This window comes from Callospermophilus lateralis, chromosome 17 (assembly GCF_048772815.1).
Source record: "Callospermophilus lateralis isolate mCalLat2 chromosome 17, mCalLat2.hap1, whole genome shotgun sequence".
Lineage (NCBI taxonomy): Eukaryota > Metazoa > Chordata > Mammalia > Rodentia > Sciuridae > Callospermophilus > Callospermophilus lateralis.
In genome coordinates, this window is record NC_135321.1 from 13,190,739 (window position 1) to 13,216,740 (window position 26,002).

General features: G+C 36.6%; 1 protein-coding gene across 12 annotated transcripts in view; it reads right to left on the reverse strand.

Annotated features, from left to right (window-relative positions):
- The window catches only part of Zcchc2 (zinc finger CCHC-type containing 2), a 62,699-nt gene that overhangs the window by 27,927 nt on the left and 8,770 nt on the right, over positions 1-26,002 (reverse strand). For all 12 annotated transcript variants that reach the window (XR_013089016.2, XR_013089024.1, XR_013089022.1 and 9 more), the window contains exons 2-7: positions 19,975-20,086; positions 17,336-17,412; positions 15,163-15,234; positions 10,370-10,482; positions 3,848-3,942; positions 1,419-1,502 (exon numbers count right to left, since the gene is read on the reverse strand). Coding sequence is in view for 1 of the 12 variants with exons in the window: in XM_076836774.1 (XP_076692889.1) it covers positions 1,419-1,502; positions 3,848-3,942; positions 10,370-10,482; positions 15,163-15,234; positions 17,336-17,412; positions 19,975-20,086 (553 nt within the window). In the remaining 11 variants the exon portion in view is untranslated. The remainder of the gene's footprint in view (positions 1-1,418; positions 1,503-3,847; positions 3,943-10,369; positions 10,483-15,162; positions 15,235-17,335; positions 17,413-19,974; positions 20,087-26,002) is intronic.

The following is a 26,002-nucleotide window of genomic DNA, read 5'->3' on the forward strand; positions in this document are numbered from 1 at the left end:
TGTGTGTGCCAATGCACCTAGCTGTGTTTCAAATATCTATTTTTTTTTAAAAAAATCTATTAACATGGGGCTGGGGATGTGGCTCAAGCGGTAGCGCGCTCGCCTGGCATATGTACGGCCCGGGTTCGATCCTCAGCACAACATACAAACAAAGATGTTGTGTCTGCCGAAAAAACTAAAAAATAAATATTAAAAATTCTCTCTCTCTTAAAAAAAAAATCTATTAACATAATAAATATCCTTGTACAACCACATCCGAGACTTCTGCCTCTATTCTTTACCTACTTATTTGTAACATCACATCTGTAACATCCCAATGTTTTTTTAAATTAAAAAAAAAATCATAGGATATGACCATTCACCTCCCTCCCTCTATGGAAGTTAACTAGTACCTAACTTGTTGGAATACTCTAGTGAAAGTGGTGCTGCATGTTTGAATATATTAGAAATATCCTTTTAACTGCAACCCAGAATAGATCTATCACAATTTATAAGTTCATTAACATTTGAAACATTAAGGCAATTTCCTGATATTTGCACTTACAAACAATGGTGCCACGAATATCACTGTCTACATCTCCTTGAGCACTTGTACAACAAATTTTACAATCATAGGACAACAGCATAAAATTAGCTACAACTTCACTACATTGTGCCAAATTTCTGCCCAGAAGACCTGTACCCATTTACATCCCCATTAGCAGTACAAGGTTCCCACTGCTTAATATGCTTAACAGTGTCAGATTTGAAAGTGTTTTGACAGTTTGATGAGTGTGAGATGATATATCACTGTTTTCATTTGCATTTTCTCTACTACTAGTGAAGCTGCACACTGTTTAATGGCTGTTCAAGTCTCCTATGAATTGCCTATTTATATCTTTTGCTCATATATCTGTTGGGATAATTTTCTCAAAATTTTTTAGAAGGATCATTATATAATCTGCATAGTCTTTTATCTTTAAATATCCTACTAATAGCATCTCGTCTTCTGTGGATTATTTTCTAATTGTATGGTTTCTCTGATCATCTGTAAGCTTTTATTTAATTGGTCAAATGTATGGTCATGTTCTACCTTGTTCAAGAAAGCCTGTCTATTTAGATTAACATTAAAAAGTTTAAGTTTTAGAAAATCAAGTTGTAACTCACCCGAATACACATGATGTAAGTAGGGATCTCATTACATATATTTGTAAGTATGTATGTATATATATATATATATATATATGTATGTCATATGGCTTGTTGGAAGTCAATTGTGTGTACATCATTTCAGTGAACACTCTATTCTTTACCTACTTATTTGTAAATCACCTCTGTCACATCCCAATTCCCATAATAGCTGGATCTAGGATTCTTAATTGGGTCTACCCTGATTCAACACCAGGCAGAATCACTTATTCTAGTGAATCTACATTTACCTTCTTCTTGACTTGAAGCTTCTGAGCTGTCTTCTTTTAAATGTTCTAGTATCTTAGAGGTCTTCAGAGAGGATTGTAAATTATCTGCAGGAAGTAATTCAATACTATTAACTCTTCACGAAATTGTAATAGCCAGATAAAGATGACAAATATAATGATTATTCCCCCTGCCCCAAGGAGGAGGTGAGTGGAGTATTAGCAATGAAGAAAACATTTCTACTAGTTAGAACTCCTAAGAAATCAAGTGGACACGACACAAAGCACCAGACCTATGAGAGAAGTTGTGAAACTAGCTATCTCCTCAAGCACCACAGGATCTGAGTAAAACACACCACATGTATTAGCTACTGTGTGCTCCTGTGCAAAATGAGCAACTGGACCAAAGGGGCGCCTCTCAAATATTTGTGTTTTTATTTTTTAAAATATCCACTGTTGTACAGTTAATTTTATAAAACAACGATAATGCCATGGCACTAATGAACTGCTATAAAACTCAACATCTACTCTGAACTTCTGTTCTATCACAGAGCAGTGACAAGCAATGGTAGATGAGCACTGACCCAAAGAACACATTTTAACTGCTAACTATAAAAATTTAACTAACTATAAAATGACATGGTAAAGCATGAAAACCAAACCAGAGTTCCACATTTTAAGTCATCTAGCAGTTTAACACTGCTTTCTCAGAGTTAGTTGTCAGGATTATAGAGTGTTACTCTTTGGTACGAGGCAGGGTGGGAGGCAAAATGGTAGAGCTATCAATTAAAACTGTGCAAGTGAATGTTGACAACAACATGTTCAGTAGTGAGACATGAAACACAGACATGTACAAACACTATGATGACAAGGATTCCTACAATCTCAAATTGTGTACTTTCAACAGTATTTTAATATAACCTTAAAACAAAATCTGCCAACCTCATCTGCATTGTTTATGTAATTCAAACACTGCGAGGCCCTCAAGATAAGCTTTTCCTTATTTACACCCATCTTCCTCCCTGCTCACTTGGGTAAGCTCCCCTGAGCATCCTGTTAATCTGAACTATAGAAGTTTAACTGTGTGTTCTAATGCCTTTTTAGGATTAAACAGATGCTACTGATGGATATTTATTAAAAAAGTACTTATACCTGGCTCAGGGAGAAAACACTGATTGTTAAATCTACTTAGCTTTAGAATGACCAGAACTTTAACAAAAGCCACTGCCACTATTCACACACAAATTCAACATGGAGTTGTGCATCTTGTCTGAGGCAACTGGTCAAAAAGGGTCATATTTTAAATCTAACTGCTAATTACGCTCAAAGTATTTAAAGCACATGCATGCGCAAACACACACACTCAAAATAATAAATAAAATTTAAAAATTTATCCAGATGTTATAGCATCCAATCATATTTCTCACCCACCTCAAACTGAGGAAATGTGAATTTTCTTTCACCTTTAGAGGTACTGAAAAATATAATTGTTGAAAGGAGAAGGAAAGATTTAAAGAAAAAAATGTTCCTTGATATAGTGGCTGCCCTTAGATTTAGCAGAAATTCTTTAAAGTACACATCAGTGTTCTTGGCAAAATATTCATTTAAAAGGAAGGCTGAGGAAGATGTATACAAAGAACACAAAGTAGACTGTGATGAATGCTGAAACATGCGGGCAAAACCAAACAGAGAAACACAAGAAAAAACCAGAAAAGCTTTCTGGAAGAGGTGCAGCTGGGTCCAACACAGGTGTGATTTTAATAGACGGTGACGGATGCACACAAGAGTACAAATGAGCAGAGAACCCAGCAAGAGTGGCAGGCATGCTGGACAGTGCTGAGACTTCATGGAGCTAGAGCCTGACAGACCCAAGGCAGGCTCAAGAAGTTCAGATGGGGCTTGCATTTCACACCCCATGTTTAACGTTTTTAAGAGGGGATTAACAATCGACTTTACCCCTGTGATAGCCCTGGCATAGAGGAGAGTGAGAAGATGAATGTGGGTCAAGAGCTGGGCTTTACAGATGAAAGCCTGCATGAAACAAGACCTAGCTGAAACTAATGAAATGGCTGGCCTTTAAACGGCTGAACATGAAGAGGAAGTGAGACAAAGAAGCTACAAGGCTCTGAAGGTCACAGCATCAGGAGAGCCACACCCTACAGTGCACCTCCACATCTCTCCAAGGTGTAAGCCAGGTCTGGCAAAGAGCTGAAGACTGGACATGTGCCATAGTCTTAGAGATTATTAGGCTTTGCCTGGTAACCAGTCTGTTTTGTTGTATTAGTTTTTTATACTATGCTCTTTAAAAGTGCAGTGTAAAATTCATTAGAAATGACAAACATTTCTTATTTGTATGTCACCATTCCTCAAATTTAACTATAAATGACATGGTAAAGCATGAAAACCAAACCAAAAAAACCCTTCAAATTTCCAGAGGAATGGACGATGCTTACTGAGACTGTGCAGAGAGTCTGACGATATGGACCGAAAAAAGCTGTGTACTTTTTGATTCTGTAGAAAAGCTTGTGATGAAGTTGAAAATAGCTGCCTGCATATAAAGAGAAAAGAGATTTGTTAATTTCAGGTATGTACATAAAAAAGAGTCTGTTTCCTATAAAGAAGACTTTATACGGCTGTTTCATTAAGGAACAGAAAGCGTTTTCTCCCCCATGAAGTAATATTTTCTAACATATTTACTATGGAAAGGAGTAAATAAAATTGAACAGGACTAATTTTCAAGGATCTACTAAACAGGTTCACTTTTAATGGTAAAGTTTCAATTCTGGGGAAAAAAAAAAAAAGTGTCACTTTAGCCTTTTGCCCAAATGGTCCAACAGCCTGCCTTTCTGCCCAGAAAAAGAACTGTAATGTCTTTTTTTTTTTTTTAATATTTATTTATTTATTTTAGTTTTAGGTGGACACAATATCTTCATTTTATTTTTATGTGGTGCTGAGGATCGAATGAGTGCCTCATGCATGCTAGGTGAGTGCTTTACCTCTGAACCACAACCACAGCCCAGAACTGAAATGTCTTTATCATTACATTTCTTCATAGTCTCATGGAGAGTTCAACTGGATCTGAATCCTACTTCAATGCTGTATAAATAAACTGAATTAGCTAATCAGCTTCAAATTCCTTAGGGTTATAAGTAACACTATCAACTGCATAGGTACTCAAAATACAAATACCCCTCAGTTACTGCTGTATACTTTTAATGCTTATTAAAAATTTTAATTCTTAATTTCTCCCAAGATTTCTGACCTATCATTTACTTTAGTCATTAAATCATTAAATACCACCACAACAGATGACCTTTATAAGTCAAAGTTGCCTTGAATATTTAGGCAAAAGTGCTTTTTGGTAACTCCAATGTGGAAATAAACATTCAATAGGAAGACACAAAGGGAAATGAAGAAAGGGGAAAATAACCAAGATCTGAAGTAAGGAGTTATCTAAATTCTAGTTCTACTTTCTAGTTCTGAATGTACTGCCTAAGCCTGGGATCCACACACAGAAGCAGTGGTGGAACCACACCTAGCTACAACTGGTCAAAACGCAGACACATCTGAATTCAAGGCCTGAGCCCAAGGGACAACCCAGGTGTGTCTCCAAATACTGAGTACATATTCACCAAAGGAACACTGAAGTATATGTATTTGAATCACATGGGTAAAGCCCTGGAGCTGAAATTATTACAGACTAAAGCCAGCGCTCATTAATGCATAGCCACAGGTGGCAATTACACCTGAATTTAAAATCAAAGTAGCCAGAAACAACTCAAAATGACATGAATAAGAAAAATAAGATTACTTGTTGACATGACAGAAACCATTCAACCCCAAATGTACATTTTAATGCCATATTTTCATTCATCTAATTCACAGCTTAGCTGAGACTTAAACACAGTACGTCCTATACCAACCAAATCAATCTCTATTGTACTTATAAATTCATTTCCTATTTATCATTTTTATTTATTTTCTCCTCACCTCCATTATAACTGTTACTTTTCTTTCTTTCTTTTTTGTGGTGCTGGGGATTAAACCCAGGGCCTTGTACATGTGAGGCAAATATTCTACCAACTGAGCTACATCCCCAGCCCACAACTGTTACATGAATTGTTAAGGGACATGAATGATGATATACTAATATAAAATTCACAAACTGAGAATGAAGCTTCTTAGCATCTTAGCTGTGAAGACCTCAGACTATCCATTTAGGAGAAGATATATATCCCTTCCACGCATCTTTTTTTTTTTTTTTGTATTGGCATTAGACTCAGGACACTTAACCATTAAGCTATATCCCCAGCCCTTTTTTGTATTTTATTTAGAGACAGGGTCTCACTGAGTTCCTTAAGGCCTCACTAAGTTGCTGAGGCTGGCTTTGAACTTGCGATCCTCCTGTCTCAGCCTCCTGAGCTGCTGGGATTACAGGTATGTGCCACTGCTCTCAGCCCCTTCCATGCATCTTACACCAAAATTAACTATAAGTGAATCTAAGATTTTTTTTAAAGGGGAAATTATCAGAAGAAACCACACATTAAAAATGTAATCTTTGAGGGACTGGGGTTATGGTAGAGTGCTTGCTTTGCAAGCATGAGGCCCTGGGTTCAGTCCCCAGCACCACATAAAAATAAAATGAATAAAAATAAAGATATTGTGTCCATCTACAACTAAAAAATTTTTTTAAATGTAATCTTTGAAAAGTTTTTCTTAGGAAACACAAAATTTTGAAACATCAAAGACTGATAAATCTGTCTTTATAAACTTTTAAAATATCTGAATGGTTAAAAATAAAGATAGGGCTGGAAGTAGCTCAATGGCAGACTGCAAGCCTATGATGAACAAGGCCCTGGGTTCAACTGCCAATACCAAAAAACACACAAAAAGAAATAAGAAAAGAGCTTCTGCTTTTAAAGGGAACACGTATAAGGCTAATAAAAAAGTGAAAAGGACTGAAAAAGCTATTGACAGGAGAATGTGATTGGTCACTAAAATACAGATTAAAATCAGAATGTCTTTTTTTTTTTTGAGACTGTCAAAGAGAAGAAATTGTGAATGTTTTGTTTGTTGAAGTAGGAAACAGATACAAGGCTTCCTTCTGAGGGTACAAAATACTATTACCTCTTTAGAAGTAACAGAAATACTACATATTAAAATATGTATAACTTTTGGACAATTATAATTCTGCAAATTTTTCTTACAGATAAATGTATCCAAACATGTTAAACATACCCCTAGATATTGAAATATTATTTGTAGTAATTTAAAGATTTATGAAACAACTAAAATGACCTTAATACACTGATTTAAATAAGGTTCAGTTAAAAGCAGATTATGCAGAATTAAAGATGAGATCTTTTACATGTACTGATGATGTGTTACCATGTCCCAAGACAATTAATGAAAACAGACGAAATAGAATTACTGCTGAGATGACTCCTTTAAATGTAGTCCTGGTAGAAAGTCAAATTTCTACAAGTGGTTCTGTGTGGAAATAATTACTTTTTTCCTTCTGAAAAATCTCAAACTTACAGAAAAGTTAGAAACACAGTGCAAAGATACATATTTTTTTTAAAAACTGGACCATAAATAGTTTATCTGCTGCCTCAACTCCTGGGATGGTATCAGCAAGCATTTAGCATTTCCCACATTCTTCCATAATCAATCCTGGGAAATTAACACTAATCAATTATTACCTTCTAATCCTCAAATCCTGATGAAAGTCTTGCAAATTGACTCCTAAGTGTCCTTTTTATCTCAAAGACTAAATTCAGATTCCTGTGCTACATCCAGCTGTCACGCCCCTCTCCTGTCCTCAGTCTTCCCTGAGGCTCTTCTGGCTGGGAGGAACAGGCCAGGTGTTCTGTGGAGCATTCTTAATATAGGTGTGTCTGGTCAGATTCATGCATGATGATCATGGAAGTTAGGCTGCTCTTTTGCTGCAGCTGATCATATGGCAGACAATTTTGATTGACACACAAATGATTAAATTTATTTTAAGTAGTCTGTCAGGCTACTTCACTCTATATAATAAAGTTATTCTTTCTCTCTTTATAATTAATGAGCATTATTTTGTGGGAAAGCAGTATGAGAGGACTTTGATAATGTCAATATCTTACTTGTCAAATGTTCAACTGATTCATTTATTATTTATTTCAACAGAAATTCAGTTTCCTCATTTTATTCAATGTTACTATTGTTATTTGTTATGATGTTCTCTTTGCCCCAGATCTGACCACTGTTAAGTCTTTCAAGCTGGTTCTGTGTTCTTCTGACAAATCCATATCATTCTTTGAGCACTTCCTTGCTTTTTGTACAACAGGCTCATCTCGTATTTTTTTTTTCCTAATCCCTTACAATCATCTTATCCTCCAAGAAACCCAAATTTCTTTTAATGGAGAATGGTATGGAGAAGTTGAGACTGGAGCACCAGCATGCCTATCATTACTGAGTGTTGCGGTTTCCAGACAATTACAATGGGCAGGGCTGGGGAAAACGTGGGTATACACACACACATATACACACACAACTGCACTTCTGTATCTACAGATACTAAATATCATGAATTTAGTAACTTCAATTTCAACCACTTTCCAGGGTTCATTCTGTTTTGTTGTTGTTGTTTGTTTGTTTGTTTTAGTTCATTCTGGTTTTCTACATTTCTATATAATTCCTTTTGCCGAGGGTGGGGGAGGCAAGCTGGTTCTCATTATCCTCAATATATTTATTTAAATCCTCTGCACCAAACTACCTCTTGCTGTCATCACTACTCCCTTGCAATCCCTATGGAGAGCCCTTGTGCTCCCATTTGGGCTCCAGCACCCTTGAGAGCTTCACCTGTTCTGCCAGGCCCCTCTCAACAGTGACCCAGGAGTCAATGCTTCTACTTATTTCTACTCTCTTCTTTTTCCCTAGAAACATGCCCTTTACTATTTTACTTTCCCTCATCTTTTATTATTTTATTGTAACCAAGTCTGTATCAACATTTGTTTGTTGTTTTTTTCAAGTCAAAATATATCATAGTAACCATCTCTGAACATTCATCATTAGTGGAAATAGAGCTGTGAGATAAATAACCAGGAGTATAACTATTTAGAGGTTATCTGATTTAAATTTTGTATTGTCCAAGGCTTTCTTGAATTTTTTACCAATTTATGCTCATCATTACCAAAGAGTATCTGCCAAGCTTTCTGATCTTTGCATATTCAACAGGTTAAATAAAAACTTCATGCTTTCTGTTACATTTCTGATTTGAGCACCCTTTCAAGCTTAAATGCCACTTAAAATTTTAGGTTTTCTGTTCTATTTGTTCATTCCCATTTCCCCCTTTCTGGTTGTTTACTCCCATTCTGAAGTTTGTCAAACAATGAAAATATTCTCCCCCTCCCAGTTTTTTTTGCTGTTTCCATGGAAGACAAAACCTTCCTTCCTTCTCAGGCCCACCTATCCTGAGAATACTCTCTGGGGCCAGCCCCCTTCTCATGAGGGAAAGGCCATCACACTAAGTGATACACATACCTGGTTCTCTCCCGACCCTGGAAAGTCTGCTTCCTAACTCAGGCAGCTTTACGTTCAGAGAGCAGACAAAAGAAGTCTCAATTAAGCCCTGATCCTAAGCCATATGGGCTCCAGCATCACTTCGACTTAATTTACTTATTAATAACTATCAGTTTCCAATAAAATAGCATTTGCCTCCTTGGCCATTATTTCTGAATTTCTCTTTTAAAGAGAAGTCTTCAGTGAGGGATGAGGGGGATGACTGCCCAAAGCATACTCCATCCTCCAACACCACAGACAACTGTCCCACCTCAAGATCCATTCCTCAGACATCTCATTCTCTAACCCCAAATGGACTCTGCTTGATTACCCAATTACTCCCAAGACAATTATTCTCCAAGCACAGTAGTCCACTCTATCAGACCCACCTATCTCATGCTTCCCAGCACAACGTAGATCTGACTGTTCCTCATTTGTTAGAAAATGAACATTCTCCCTCAATTCCCTTGATTTATTATTCTATTGTTACATCCAAGAAAGGCCCCATCTAGAACAAATCCAACCATGTGCTTTCCATATATACCTGGGCCAGAATTGTTGGAAAGATTTTAAAAATATGCAAAAGAGGTAGATTGATACCATTACATAAGTACTGATCTTCACCGTGATGCCATGCCTTGTTCAGCTTACTAGCTTTCTTTCATCAGGTTGTCCTCCAGATCCCTATAAAGGTTTTAAGCCCACTCTATTCTCGAGCATTTGATCTCTTAACCTCAGTTTATCCTTTCTTATGCAACCCTTTAAAGAAAATAGAAAACATTAGGCAAAAAATCCCTCAATTTTCCACCATGAAATGCCCATACCTTTGCAGGGACCCTGATCCTAAGCCATATGGGTGTGCTTATGTGCTACCAAATACCTCCTTCACCTGTATCTTCAAGTTCTTCCTCTAATGGCACATGGAAGGCTATGGGAGTATATCTAAGAGAGGCTTTACATGTTCCTGGCATCATATTTAATTTTCACCTCACCTACACCCACCTTTTCCAATGGCCAAACAACCACATGAAAGCAAAAACCTGACCTCAACCAGTACTGGGCTCCAGAAAAGCAAATGGCAGCCAGCAGCAAAGGTTTGATTTCTTTCACTTCTCATCTATCAGTCCAATCTTCTTACTGGACAACTTAAAGCATCTCCCAAGTTCCACCTTCCAATAAATTTAGAGAAAATAAGAGGCTTTATTTAATATTTTCAAATTTTCGAAGAAGCAACATTTTATGATATTAGAGAAATGAAGGGTACAATTGCAAAGCAAGTTTGGTATTTTTACTGTGAGCCTACACCTAAATAGCACAAGGATTAAAATGTCCATTTCCAAAGTACGCCAGAGAAATCTCTGTAACCTCCCTTAAAAGCTGACTCTCAGCACCTGCTGAGCTGAGTGGAGGCATCAAGTCAGATAATCTGATACCTTAGGATGGGCTCCAGGTCAGGGTGTCGTCTCTCCTCTCTTTTCAAGGAACCCTGATTCAGGGCTCTTAAAATGGTCTTGTCAAAAGTCTCTGAAGACAATTCCTTTGGAAGCTAGGAAAGAAAAGCAATGTTCAAGGTAAGTTTCTCATTTACTGGCAATATGTTACAAATCAGAAGTATAAAACAGAGATAAAAACTCCTGCTCATTAATCATCCAAAAGCAGTTCTTTTCCCAAACCTTCATGACTCAGGACCCAATACTAAAGCAGCATGGGTCTTTCCCTTAAGACACTCAATAATGGGCTGGGGTTGTAGCCCAGTGGTAGACTCTTGCCTAGCATGTGTGAAGCACTGGATTCAATCCTCAGCACCACATAAAAATAAATAAAATAAAGGTCCATCAACGACTAAAAAAAAAAAGAAAGAAAAAGACACTGAATGACTCTGGTCACATTTTGGGGCTTGCCGAGATGCAAAGGAACCTGGAAATGTTCAACATGCCTCTGGTATACACCACATGTATCTCAACACATGTCCCACTGCAGTAACACCCACACCGAGGTCTGAGTTAAACTCAGCATTTTGCATAGCATAACTGATATTATTTTTGTCCTGGAAGACTATTCCCAAAAGTTGTTATCACTGCCTTTATAGTTACCACTTTTGGGTCGCTTGTTTTACATGTTAATTTCAGCAACATCAGAATACCAACACTGTGCCCCAAATAAATAACCAAATTATGACAGCTGGATGAAAGTCAACATTATTTCCATCAAAAGCACTAGAGAGGTTTTACTCAATATCATGGAGATGCCCTTTCAGCAGTCTGCTAGAACCGCCCCCCCCAATCACTTGGCCAAGAAAATTTTTAATTAAAATCCAATATAATGTGTTAAAATCCACCTACTGTCATGGATAACTAATTAGAACAAATTTTAAAAATAAAAAAAATTAAAACATAAGAAAAAAAATTAAAAACCAAATTCCAATTCTGTCATTTTATTTAACTGGTTTACACTTTAAAATCCCCCAGTAAACCAGTTCTTTGTAAAACTAACTTTCCAATTCTTTGAAGAATTCAATGTTTTACATTTTATTGGCACTTTCATTAAAATTAAGAGTAGAACCATTAACACATTATTCTGGTTAACAACTGAGAAAAGGGATCTTTAATAAAGGCATCATAAAGCACTATTAATTTTTAGGCACAGCAGACCTGGAATTAAGATGGTCCCTCAGAATGAAGCTCCTCTTATTAATTAACCTGGAAAAATGGTATTCACACCCCCCATTGAAACCATATTCTCTGAACACTAATGGAAGAAACAAATTCTGGATGGACACATTTTCCAAACAATTTACTATTCATTTCAATATTTATACTTGATACTAGCATTTTAAAAAAGATTTCTGACACTAGGCATTCATCATATCACTAATTTTAAATATAATTTCTACTCATGGACACAGTCAAAGAAAACCAGCTTTACCAGAGAAGTCCACTTCAATTACTGGATCACTGATAGCTGCTCTAAATATTGAAGGCAACAGTACATAAATTTCCCCCAAGACAATGACACTGTGTTCACTGGGCCAAGTGTGGATATGTAGTCATCAATCTTTGCAAACTAATGCTTTTTCAATTTTATCTTCAATTTCCAGGGCCTATTTCCAGTCCTAAAGGAAGCATATTGGCTAAAAATACACCTGTAAATCATCATGTCTTTTATATTTTAGTACCTTGTTTTGAATTTTCTTCCTTCTCAATCTCAGCTCTAGTCTACCCAGCCTCCCAACTCTGAAGACGGTGTTAGCTTCAGCATAAGCTCTGACTAATAAAAGGTTTTTGTACCTCGATATACAAGTTTATGTTTAAAAACACTGTGGCCTAATATACAACCATTTATAAAACCTCATTACAGGGGCTGGGGTTGTAGCTCAGTGGTAGTGTGCTTGCCTAGCATGTATGAGGCACTGACTTGATCCTTGGACCACATAAGCAAATAAAAAAATAAAGGTATTGTGTCCATCTACAATAAAAAAAAAATTTTTTAAATTTTGTTACAATTCAAATTCTCTAACATCTTTCAGTCAGTCAGTGACATTTAAATTCCTACTCAGTGCTCAGCTACTGTTTCAGGAACCATGGATACAGAGGTAAAGGAAGATAAAAAAATCCCTGTCCTCACAGAGCTGACATTCTGGTAATAAAAACAAAACCAGAGAAGGCGCCAGGATGTAGAGGACAGACGAGGCTATTTCCACAGGGAAAAGGAATCAACAGCCCTGACCTCAACAGCATCCACACAAGCTAAAAAGGGTGTTGGTTTGTGCAGGTCATCAAAAGGGCAGGTTCTGCTCTGGAAGTTTTGCAAGATGTTAAAAGAAAGGTAAAAAGGAAAAAGGAAAAGGTATACCTAGAATACTTCTCTTACAACAGGCAATTTATTTCTACAAATAACAATGCTGCAGATTATTTCATGTAACTGAGAGGCGTATATGCTATTTTGGAAGATTAGTATCTCAAGTGTTAGCTAAGCAGGAGAATCACTGTCATGATTCTGAAGAGTGAATTACATACTTGGGGTTGTTTTATTTATTTATTTATTTGTAAAGCATATGGCTTTCACAAAAAGTGTGTGACTGATTGAAAAAATTTAACCTGTCAAGACACAAAATAGACGAAGCTTAGGGAAGGAAACCCAATAAGAGAAAGCGGTCCGGCCACAGGCTGGGGTGGGCTATGTGCTCCTTCACTGAATTCTCCCAGAGAGATGGACAAGTAGGTGGTAACTCCACACACAAACTGGTATCAGGTAATAAGGCCTTGACAGATGACAGTGCTGGGCCCCTATTCCAAGACTTCTCGGCCTTAGCTCTGTATGGCCTGCAACTCACACTGCAGCATTAGAATTGTGTCATGGAAAGGACAATAGGATAAGGGAAATGAGAGAATGTTGTTTCCCAGCCCAAATATACAGCTGCTCATAATTACTTGCCCTTAAAGTTTGATAAATTTATCTAATCAAGAGTCAGGAGAGTTAGAAATAAGTAAAAGAAAAAAATTTTTTCACCTATTATTTTTTTCATTAGTTCTAATCAGTTATACATAACAGTAAAAAGCTCTTCAACTCGTTATACACAAATGGAGCAGAATTTTCCGCTTCTCTGGTTATACATGAAGTAAGAGTTACACCATTTGTGCAATCATACATGTACCTAGGGTAATGATGTGTAAGTAGAAGAAATTTTAAAAGTATATGTGGAGGTGGAATGGGGGAAGCACTACCTATCTCTTCAATAATCTGAATGCCATCCAGGAGCTCATTCTTGTGTTACCTTATTGACTAGGATTGGCTGAATCATGGCCACTCTTTTCCCTTGCTATGATGAACACTAAGTTCAGCAGTTGAACACCAGCGTTCACAGGCCCACTCCTTCAACAACTCTCTTCTCCCTCATTAAGCTTTTTGGAACTTCAGTCATAAGAGGGACAAGACCTCTGGTGAGTGGAAATAAATAAAACTTGCCCCCATCTTTATGTGCAGGAAAGTCACTAACTTGAGTGGGTGAAGGAATACTTAGCCTTAATTCAAAGAGTTTGGTTTAAAATAAACCACAGGACAATGGAACTACTCAAATCATCCCTGCAAGCTACTTCATTCAAAGGGACTAACAAGAAATCCAGGTGAACTAACAGCATACTAACTACGGGATTCTCAGAGAAACAGCCTCTTATCTGCTGTTCAAAGTCCTACACACTGATGAAAACCAGTCTCTTACAGATTTAAGAATGAATGGACAAATGATCTGAAGAGAACATGCTTTCAAGCAAACAACCTGAAAAACAGCCTTGGCCTGAAAATTTCAGATGGCCTAGGTTAAATAACTACAGTTTATCTAAAACTTAGTAACTGAATTGGCAATGTTCTTATTTCTGAACTTTCTGCTTTATCTTCCTATTAATAAACTTAAAAATGTTTGCTTACTGATCATTTAAACTTATTCTCTCCTTTTAATATTTATCTTTACCCATACTTTTTTAACAAATTCAAGTTAATATAAAAGAAACAGGTGTTTGAACAAAACAACTCCAGATATCTTTCACCTGTACAAATCTACATAACACGTTAGTATTATCTTCTTAATTCCCTACAGTTTGAAGATTACATGATAAGGGTAGTTAGGAGGAGCTAGAACTAAGAGGAAATGGAGGAAGAGTTAAGGAAGCCCACAAAGAAGGCTGAATAGTTGTTAGGTACTACAAGAAAACAAACTCCATCTTGTTTTGCATACCCACCTGTCAAGGACAGTATCCTTGCAAGCAGGACCCAACAATGTACATCTCTGTAAGGAACTAGGAATAAGATTTCATTTGGGTGGGAAGGGGTTATTGGGCATTAAACCCAGAAGTGCTTTACCACTGAGCTATATCCCCAACCCTTTTTATAATTTTTGAGACAGGGTCTTGCTAAATTGCCAGGGCTGACCTCAAACTTGCCATCTTCCTATCTCAGCTTCCTGAGTCCCTGGGATTACAAGTGTGTGCTATAGTGCCTGGCTGTATTTTTTTAAGCATGGAAATATCTTTATCATTTCCTTATGTTAGTTATGTAAGATAAGAAAACTTACATTCAGATAACATGGTATTTTCTATAGCTATGTTCAGAGTTCGGAGCCAACCTTTATCTAGGTATTTTAATTTTTTTGGTGCTTCTTTTGACATTGAAATTTTTTGATTCTGGTATATTATGTAAAAATCATTTTAGCAACAAAATCTGTAATTTTTACCTTCAGTAGGAATTCCTGTAGTTCCTGGTGGGTTTTTGTTACTGTTGTGACTGAAAGATCAGACCAATTTACCTGATTTAAAAAAAACACATATTGTATGGTTATTGTTTAGGCAGGAACTGGCTAGAAAAAAGCTGCATGTAAAACAAAGGGCCTTACTTAAATTTTATTAACAATTAGAAATATAAAGTTCATCTACTGTTGTCATATTTCTTCCAAGTTTTTAAATTAATTGTACATTGAAATTTTCTTCAAAAGTTTTCCAATAACTTTTTCAATTTGCATGATGTGTGTGTGTGTGTGTGTGTGTGTGTGTGTGTGTGTGTTTTTAAAGCAGCCTTAAAATGTGACTGCTTTAGTAATTTTTTCACAAAGGAATTGTCTTCATTTTTTTGGTAACATTATAGGACTCTAAAATGACATTCTTACAGTATATGTCTATGCTTTTAAAGACAAAAGTTCTGTCAACTGAAACTTATTACATATACATCATTAAGAAAAATAACTGGAGTATACTGCCCCTTTTTGATAGTACGATTTCATACTTTTAGGAGAAATATGGTTTATGAGGTGACTTCATCATTATCTCATATCTTTAAAATCCCAGTAAGATGCAGCTATGAACACCTCCATTTTCAGATGGAGAAATTAAAGCTCAAAAAGGTAAATTTATTGAGGTACAATCTAAGGAAGCACAAGAGCTAAAACTGGAACCTATACACTGTTTGACCTTTGAATTACTTTTACATTAGTAGACTCCATTGTGGCCCATTAATAATTTCTACCCTGAGCTATGCTTATATCTAAGCCTTACCAATTAATCATGTCATAATTAATCTGGTACTTACAAGTGAAATTTTATCCAGCAACCTTCAAAACAATCTATATTAATATTCAAGTGTTTGTTTATTAAGAAGCTTCTTAGCACTGTCTGACTCTTGTGTCAGGGGACATAGAAATGGACAAGAAAGCAGATGCTTCCATAAGCTGGAATTCATAGTCTTATGCCAGAGGCAGATAAAATCAAATGAATGCATAAGAATTTCCCTCAGTAGTCAGTGCTACTGAGAAGAGGAACAGGGCACTGAACAAGGGTAGCTATGATGTCAAGGAGGCCCTCTGAGAAGGAGCGTTGAGCTGTATGTAACTCAGGCCTTGGTTCAGAGCAAGGTTACAGTGAAGCTCTGGCAACCAAAGGAGAGCCAGGATGCCGAGCATCCAGGGCAAAGAGTGGAACACTGCCACAGTGAAACATCTGGAGACTGGAAACCTGAAAATCAAGGCTATTTCTCCTTCAGAGTAGAAGCCAGAGTCCTGAAATTCATTCAACAACTGTACTGAGCAAGACAGATAAAGACACCTTCTCTTCACAAGATGATAATTTACTGGAAGAGGTCTGATTGCGGAAAACCTTGGATAAAAGAGGAAACTTTCTGCCAGAGGGTCAGAAGGGACTCTGAGAGAGGTACAGCTGAAATTTGGCAAACAATGCCATGCCAGGGAGGAGGACTGAAGCAAAGCAGCACAGAAACATGACCACATTCCACCTGGCTTCAGCACCTGTGTGGGTCCAGGCTTAGAGAAAAGGAAGGACAGTGAAGCCCCAGCAGGAGAAGCTGGGAAGATGTGGAAAAAGGAATCTATGTCACAGTCAACAGGCAAAAAGGAGACCTAGAAGTTGTATCCTGGCAGTAGCAGAGCTGGGTTCCATGGTTATTCAGAGAGCTGACTCAAGGACAGACGACTGAGAGCAGCCACAACACACAAGGACTACCGACATCAGAGAAGGGAGATGAAGAAACATCGCCAGCAGAATGGAAAAACAATGCCAGGAGAGACAAAGCCTGTGGTCTTGATTTCAAAAATATTGGTGAAAATGTTTGCTTTTTAACAGTATCTCTTACATATTAACTGTCTCCTTAAATCTAAGGCTTTAATTCTATTTAATAAAATTGCCACTGTAATTTCAACGTGATACATCTTAACAAAAAATTGGCAAACCATGCAGTGTATACTGAAAACAGCACATTTCCTTACTTAAAAAGCAGATATATACATATATGTGTGTGTAAAAAAAAGATATTTCCCTTAAATTAGCAAAACTGCCATAAGTTCTTCCAAAACTCACTTAGCAAGGTATATGAAATATCTTTTGTGGGTGAGAATAGCTTACTTTGAAAGTGTACTCCCAAAATTTGTCAGCCCTTTTTCTCTGGACTCCTTTCAACATTATCTTCTCGATGTGTACAGCTGAAAGAAAAAACACACACACTGACTTGTGCTATAGGGATGAGACATGCACTTCAGTTAACCAAAGTAACCCTATAATTTAACAACTCTTTAGTAATCAAACTATTTACTTTATCTTTACTCCTGGCCGTAAGTCATGAAGTAAGACAGAGCCACAGCAATATGACGCTCATCTATGAAGTAATTTTTTTCTACATGCCTTCAACATGCTAAGTGCCCACCCAGTGTCAAGCACTCTGCTAACATCAAAGATTCAAAAAATAATAATAGTAATAATAAAAGATGCTTGTACTGAAAATATCTTTCTAAATGATAATTTTTAAAACTGTTATTAAGACTACCAAAAACAGAGCCTTCTAGGATCAACTAAATTTGGTTTCAATTATTTATACACACTAGGTAAAAACTTTAGAAAACATTTTAATTTTTAGTAAAAAAAATACTTAAATGTGACCCTTAATATTATACACTATAAATTATTATACAAATTGAACTTAATGTGAACTACGAAGGTTTGTTACAGCAAAACTTTCCACAATTTATAATAAACTAGGAGACATCAGTGACATTAAACTTAAAAATAATTACTCTGAATTCAACTAATAATCAGTTTACTCATGAAGAAAGCAAATGTACAAACCTCCAACTACTCATTTTAAACCTGCTTTGGTAAAATCATCACCTTAGGAAATAAATCAAATTAAAAAAAGCCTACTGGCAAAGGGCCAATCTACTGAGTATAAATTAAGAAAATCAGTTATTGTTCAGTGTATAAACAGAAGAAGCCCTTAATCAGTTGGGAGGTAACACCAGAGGCTGACAATAACGAATATATACAGGTTTCAAGGAAGATGTTAGGAAAGAAAACAATAGAATATGGTGGGTTACTGTTGGATTTAGGGGAGCAGGCATTAGGGAAGGGAAGAGGAAGATTTATTTGCTCTAGAAAAAGTTAAAATAGATGAAATAGATAGAACATACACAGTGACAATAGAAGAGAGGAGGAGATAAGACTGCCACAGACTATGGAAGGTGGGCATTGAGAAAGGTGGCACAAAGCATAAAATACAGAAATATGCACGGAAAGGCGCTCGTGGTAAACACAGGGAGCATGATCAGGGCTTGGTGTCAGCTTCCAAACACAGTGTTTAGGAGCCTGCTTCTGGGCCAGGTATTTTAAGGATGGAGATCAAAGAAATCTTAAAATCCAGATGAGAAGCCTGTAACTCCCAGGACCTGTACAGTATTATAAAGACCAAGGTGGGGATGGGAGAGTCTGCTGTCTCCCAAAACTATTAAATTACTTAAAGAATGATGCTATTAAATAAAACCCTTGGGAACTAATTCATGTTCAGAAATAAAACAGCTCTACCTCTGAAAATCTTTGGATTTAAGGGTCAAAGAAACTTTTTTTGGGGGGAGAGGCAGATTTCAGTTTAGTTTAGCAGAAAAAGACATGATGGCACTATAAGACACGGGAACATGATATAGTTTCAGCTTGAATTTCAAGTTATACTTGCTGTTATCTACCAGAATCAAGATAAGACAGGAGAGTATGTGGCAAGGGATGGCTGAGAATGCCTTAACCCTCATAAATTAAAATTAAACAGCATGTATTACATTCACTTTTTAAAAACTTGGGAATATAAGAAAAATCATCTATACCACCTTATAGTTAATTGCTGTCATTTGGATATAGTCTTTATTTTTCTAAAATACTTTATGAAAACAAAGGGAATTTCACTGGTCATTCATATATATATGTTCAATAAGCTCAACTGAAGAAGTCTTATGATTAAAGTAGTTTAGTTGGAGAGACAGGAGTACTGTGATAGTACAAACAGAAGTGATAATTACGGAAACTTTTTAAATCATTAAACATCCAATCCTTTCTCCTCTATAAGGAAAAATGAATTACACAGAAAGGATTATTACTGGGATTAAAAGAAGACATACTGACATAAACTCAAAGTTGTTATAACCAAGTATAGTGCTTACTGTATTCTTATTTCTTCTAGAGCCTAGATGGCAGCCTACACTTGAACTTTTCTCCCAATATAGGCTAACAGACTCTAAAAATGCAAAAAGAATATCCAAGCTCATTTCTTTTTATATGGCAATGTCTTTTCATCTCCTATCCCATCTACTTAAAAATGTCATATTGCAGTGAAAATGGATTTGTAAACAATTTATTCACTCTTACACTGAACTCTGTAAAACTTGTTTTCTCAGTAGACATTAAGTACATTCTATAGATTTTTGTAAAGTGCTCTACTAAATATTTTGGGACTAGAATAGTCTTTGCCCTCTGGAAGCACATGACTAGGTTTGCAATACAGCCAAAAAGACAACTATGAGACAGAACAAATAAGAGCATGCTCCAACAAGCCATGGCTGAAGAACAGGGAGGAGCCCAGAATGTAGAGGGCAGAACTGGGAGGACTGGCTTTTAAATGAAATCTAGGACAAGCAGGATTTCACTACTCTAAAAAAGGAAGTGAAGAATTAATCATCATTGTAAACAGTACTCCATATTTTAAGTTTTCAACAGAGGAAGCATACCTTCTCGCTGAGCTCTATGAGGTGCCACGGTAAGTCCATCCTGAGGTATTGGGGCTTGTTCTATCAAACTAGTCTCATTACTTTGCAAGTAATCACCATGAGCAGTGTCATTCTAGAGAAGAAAAGGAGGGACATATTAATCTACACCACAGAATAATTCATCCCATAAAAATAAAAGAGTAAATTCTTAAAGTTTCAATAATCACTTTAGTAGCAAATTTTAGAGATCAAGTAAGTGATCACACACTAAGGACAAAAGGGCACAAAGTGTCAAAGCCACCAGTAAAAGAATTATCAATGTTTATCTTCATTTAACAGAAATACCCTATCAATTACTTACTTTCCCAGCTGTTATGTAACATAAAAACTGCATATTGCTATTCAGAGTTGCTAGTGATGTCAATTCTATACCACACTGAACCAGAATCAAAGGAAGATACATAGGAAAAGGTACCCTTCATGTTAATCATCCAAAGGTAAGGGCATTTTTACTTTAACAGTAATCATTACAGAATTTTCACTCATTGCTTGGTTTTAGTAACAGACTAATGATGCTCTGTTAGGAAAAAGTTTTACAAAAGTTATTAATACATGTGAAATTTTTTTAAAACAAGAATGTGAAGAATGTATATGGATAGTGAATTTACTAGTAAGATCAAGTCATCTGTTACAGTTTGGATACGAAGGGCCTCCCAAAAGCTCATGTGTTGGCAACATGATGCTCAATGTAGCAATCTTTAGAGATGAAATGATTAGATTATGAGAGATGTAACCTCATCAATGAATTAATCCATTTGATGGGTTAATAATTTGAATGGACTACTGGGTGGTAACTGTAGGAAGGGAAGGCATGGCTGGAGGAAACAGGTCACTGTTGGCATGGCCTTGGCCTATATCTGTCCCTGGCCCTTCCTCTCTGCTTCCCAGCTGCCAGGAGCTGAGCAGCTTTCCTCCACCATACTTTTCCACCATGATGTTCATCCTCACCTCATGCTCAGAGCAATGGAATCAACCAACTTGGACTAAGACCTTTGAAACTGTGAGCACAAAATAAACTTTTCTTCTTCTAAGCTGTTCTGGTCAGGTATTTGATCACAGCAACAAAAAGCTGACTAACACATCTTCTAACAGCAAACCTAATTGAGTTGGCTCCACCAATCAATAATGAACTAGTTTATGCCTAGGAGATCTGCTGCTTGTAGTAATAAAGAGCATGCTAATCTTACAGCTTTCCATAATTAAAGCACTATTATGTACACATTGTTACTATGACATATTAAACCAAAAAATAAAATAGACCAAAAACACCACTCATCAAAATTGACTCACAGTTTCAAGAACCAATCACATTTCTATATATCTGCATTGATTTTTTAGTTGTGTAAAGAAATGAAGTGATCCAAAAACTTTAAAATTCCCAAGAATCTCCATTTAAGGTATTTTGTTCTCCTATATAATCACACTCTCTGGTCTGATGAGGAGTACAAGCTGCCAGTTGACAGCTCTATTTGTGGGAATAAAGCACCACATTATACTCTTGGGAACTAAGCTTCAGCCTAACAGTGTCTTCTGGAACCCACAATAAAGAACCATCCAATGAGAAGAACACAGACCTCTTATTTCAACATTCAACCTTGGAAATGTTTAGCTTATTGGCATTTATCAATTTTCAATATTTTTTTAAATGTACATATGAATTCCTTTAATAATAACCAAACTATTATAGCCTAACCCAGGACATATTTTCTTTCATTACAAAGTTGTAGGATCACATTTGCCTAAGAGGGACTTTGTTTCTGAAAAACCCAACACTGCTTGAAGTATATCAAAAATCGACAGAAATGTGGAGCTAGGGGTATAGATCAGTGGCAGAATGTCTGCACAAAGTCCTGGGGGGGAGGGGAGGGGAGGGGAGGAAACAGAAATAAAGTGTCATAATCCTCTCTCAAACTGTTGTGTTAACTGAAAGAAGCTTCTTGCCTAGGGTCAACCATTTCTTACATTGCTCACAGGTGGTACAAAACTTAAAAAGAACAGTCTTGCCGGCCGTGGTGTAATTCCAGTAGCTCTGGAGGCTGAGGCAAAAGGATAGCTAGTTCAAAGCCAGCCTCAGCAAAAGCAAGGTGCTAAGCAACTCAGTGAGACCCTGTCTCTAAATAAAATATACAATAGGCTGTGGCTTGGTTGTTGAGTGCCACTGAGTTCAATCCCCAGTACTCCCTCCAAAAAACACTCTTTCAAATACAAATAAATGCAAAAATATGCAAAACAACACTCTTCATAAGGGACAGGCAAATCAAAACCACAATGAGATATCACTTTATACCCATTAGGATGGTTATTATCTAAACACAGAAAACAAGTGCTAGTGTGGATGTGGATACCCTGATGAACAAACCCTGATGCACTGATGGTGGGAATATGAAATGGTACAGTCACTATGAAAGACAACATGGCAGTTCCTAAAAACAATTAAACAAAGAATCACCATATGATCCAGCAATTCTATTTCTGGATATATGCTCAAAAGACCTGCTTTTCCCTCAAATATAATTTGCACACAACTATTCACAGCTGCATTATTCACAACAGCCACAGGTGGAAACAATTCAAATGTCCACTGATGAATGAACAGATAAAATGTGGTATATACATGACTGTATATTACTCAGCGTTAAAAGGAATGGAATTCTGATACTATGATATGGGTAAGTCTTGAGGACGGTACTCAAGTGAAATAAGTAGGACACAAAAGAACAAATATTATTCCACTTAAAAGTTATGTTATTAAACTTATAAAGAAATTATAATAATGGGCCAGGTATGACAGTACATGACTGTAATCCCAGCAACTTAGGAGGCTGAAGCAGGAGGATCACAAATTCAAGGCCAGTCTCAGCAACTTAGCAAGGCCCTAAGCAACTTAGTGACTCTGTCTCAAAAATTAAAAAGGGCTAGAGAGGTGGCTAATGGTAAAGCACCCCATACCAAAAAGAAAAGACAAGACAATAATAATGGTTACCATGGGCTAGGGGGAGAGGGTATAAGGAACTGTTTAACATGTACAGAGTCACAGCTTAGGATAAGAGAAAAGTTCTGGAGATGGAGATGCTGATAGCTGCACAACAATGTAAACAGATTTAATGCCACTGAACTATACACTCAAAAAGGGGTAATGTGGCAAATCATATGTATATTTTCACGTAATAAAACGAGCATACTGCCTCCAAAAACAACTGAAGCAATCATGAGAAAGTAGTTTGCTTCATAATCAAAAAATCACAATTTTAAAAACTGAAGTTAACTTTAAGAACATGATTTAAGGGCTGGGGCTGTGGCTCAGTGGTAGACTGTTTGCCTAGCATGTGTGAGGTACTAAATCATCAGCACCACATAAAAATAAAATAAAGATATGTGTCCAACTATAACTAAAAAATAAATATAAAAAAATTATATAAAAATAAAAAGGAACACAATTTACAGGGCTGGGGATATACCTTAGTGGTAGAACACCTGACCAGCACATGTGAGGCCCTGGGTTTGATCCCCCAAATCACCAAAAATGAATAAAAAATAAAAATAAATAAATAACAATCAAACAAAAGCCTCCTGTTCAATAAACTAGGGATAAAATAGAGTCTGAGCTTCTATCCAAGGACCTAAATGCATCAACCCATGAAACATCTGCTAATTGTTTCTTTTTGTCCCCAAGCCTCAGCATGTACCAAACCACTCAGACTAAATTTAAAAGCTATTTATAAAACTCACACAGGAGTGAGAGATCAGAATTTTGGTATTTACTAGCCCCAACAGAGAGTGGCTATCAGTATTCCAGTGCTGGGAAATGCTATATTAGGATTTGGCATTACCTGCACCTGTGAGAATTACCCTAAGATAACCAAACCACTTCCCCAATCCAACAAAATTACTCATATCACTGGGCAGCCCTTCTGAATATGGGATGGGCTCTTTCTCAAGAAAGTGCTCCCAAACCTTATAGTATTTGGTCTATTTCTGATTATACTGTCCCCTCGAGAACCACTAAAACAAAAATCAGTTATACTGTGGGAAACTATCCCAATTTAGACAGCCTTAACAAGAAACATAAAAATTCCACAACACATATTTTTATACAGTGCTCACTCCAGTGACCAAAGCATTTAACTTTCTAACCGCAAGCAAGGTACTATCCCAACTCCACAAGTGACTCACATCACCTCTCAAGCAAATCACAAATTGAAAATCAAACATTGGAGGCCACACACTCAACTACCCAAAGAATAAGGAAATTGTAACTTAGGACTTTTCCATTCTGTCCAAACACTACTATCAGGTTTGTACCAATTTATGCATCCCACACACAAAAGTTTATTGAGGGAGTACAAATGGTCAAAATTTGAAATAATATTTAATAAACACTACTATTCAACACTGAAGGTTTGTTTCAAATCTGTACCATAACACACTCTTTATCTAAAGAAAGAATTCCTTTTATTATTTCCAAAGCAAGAATGACTATACTATATGGCAGCAAATATTTTATAAAGTACCTGGGTAAGTACAATTCAAAATAAGTCCCCCACACCCCACACCCAACACACACACACACACACACACACAATGCACTTAGTCTTAAAGCAGTTTATCATACTGGTATTTTTGGAAAAATATTTGAAAAGTTTAAGTATATGAGATTATGACTGAGCACTTATGATATATGCAATGCTGATAAAAAATGAGATATAATGCATAATCTTCAGGAAAACTTAAAATATCTAGTAGGAAAGATATTTTTAAATATGTTAAAATAATACAAATATTATATACATGGTACAAAATAAAACAAATGTTGCTGGGAAAACTGGAAATCCATATGCAGAAGAATGAAATATTTTTGGGGGGGTGGGTAAAGGGATTAAATTCAGAGGCACTTGACCACTAAGCCACATCTCCAGCCCTGTTTTTTGTAGTTTATTTAGAGATAGGGTCTCACTGAGTTGCTTAGTGCCTTGCTTTTGCTGAGGCTGGCTTTGAACTTAAATCCTCCTGCCTCAGCCTCTAGACCTGGTGAGATTACAGGTGGGTGCCACCGTGCCCAGCTTGTAGTTGAATGAAATTTAACCCCTCACTCACCCTGCACAAAACTCAACTCAAATGACGCCCCAACACTCTTAACATATTGGCTCAGGAACTGACTTCCTTAATAAGACTCCTAAAGCACAGGAGGTACTCAATAATCAATAAATGGGATGGCATCAAACTAAAAGGCTTCTTCACAAAGGAAACAATCAAGAACGTGAAAAAAAAGCATACAGAAAGAGAGAGAATCTTTACCACCTGCCCCTCAAGAGTGTTAATTTCCAGTATATACAAAGAACTCACAAAACTTAGCATCAAATAACCCAAATAACCCAATCAATAAATGGGCAAAGGAACTGAATAGATACTTCTCAGAAGAAGAAACACAAATGGTCAATATACGAAAAAATGTTCAACATCCCTAGCAATGAGAGAAATGAAAATTAAAATTACACTGAGATTTCATCTCACTCTAATCAAAATGGCAATTATCAAGAATACAAGTAACAATAAATCTTAGTGAGGATATTGAAGGGAGGTACACTCATGGGGCTGCACTGCAGTTTTAGCTCAGTGGTAAAGCACTTGCCTTAGCACGAGTGAAGGTACTGGGTTCCATCGTCAGTACTACAAAAATAATAAATAAATAAAATAAAAATATTAAAAAATATAAAAAAGGAGCACTCACACATTGCTGGTGGGACTACAAATTGGTGCAACCACTCTGGAAAGCAGTATGGAGATTCCTCAAAAAATTAGGAATGGAACCACCATTTCCGCTGACCCAACTATCCCACTCCTCGGTTTACAGCCAAAAGATTTAAAATCAGCGTACTATAGTGACGTAGCCACATTTATGTTTATAGCAGCTCAATACACAATTGCTAAGCTATGGAACCAACCTAAATGCCTTTAACAGATGAATGTATAAAGAAATTGTGGTATATAT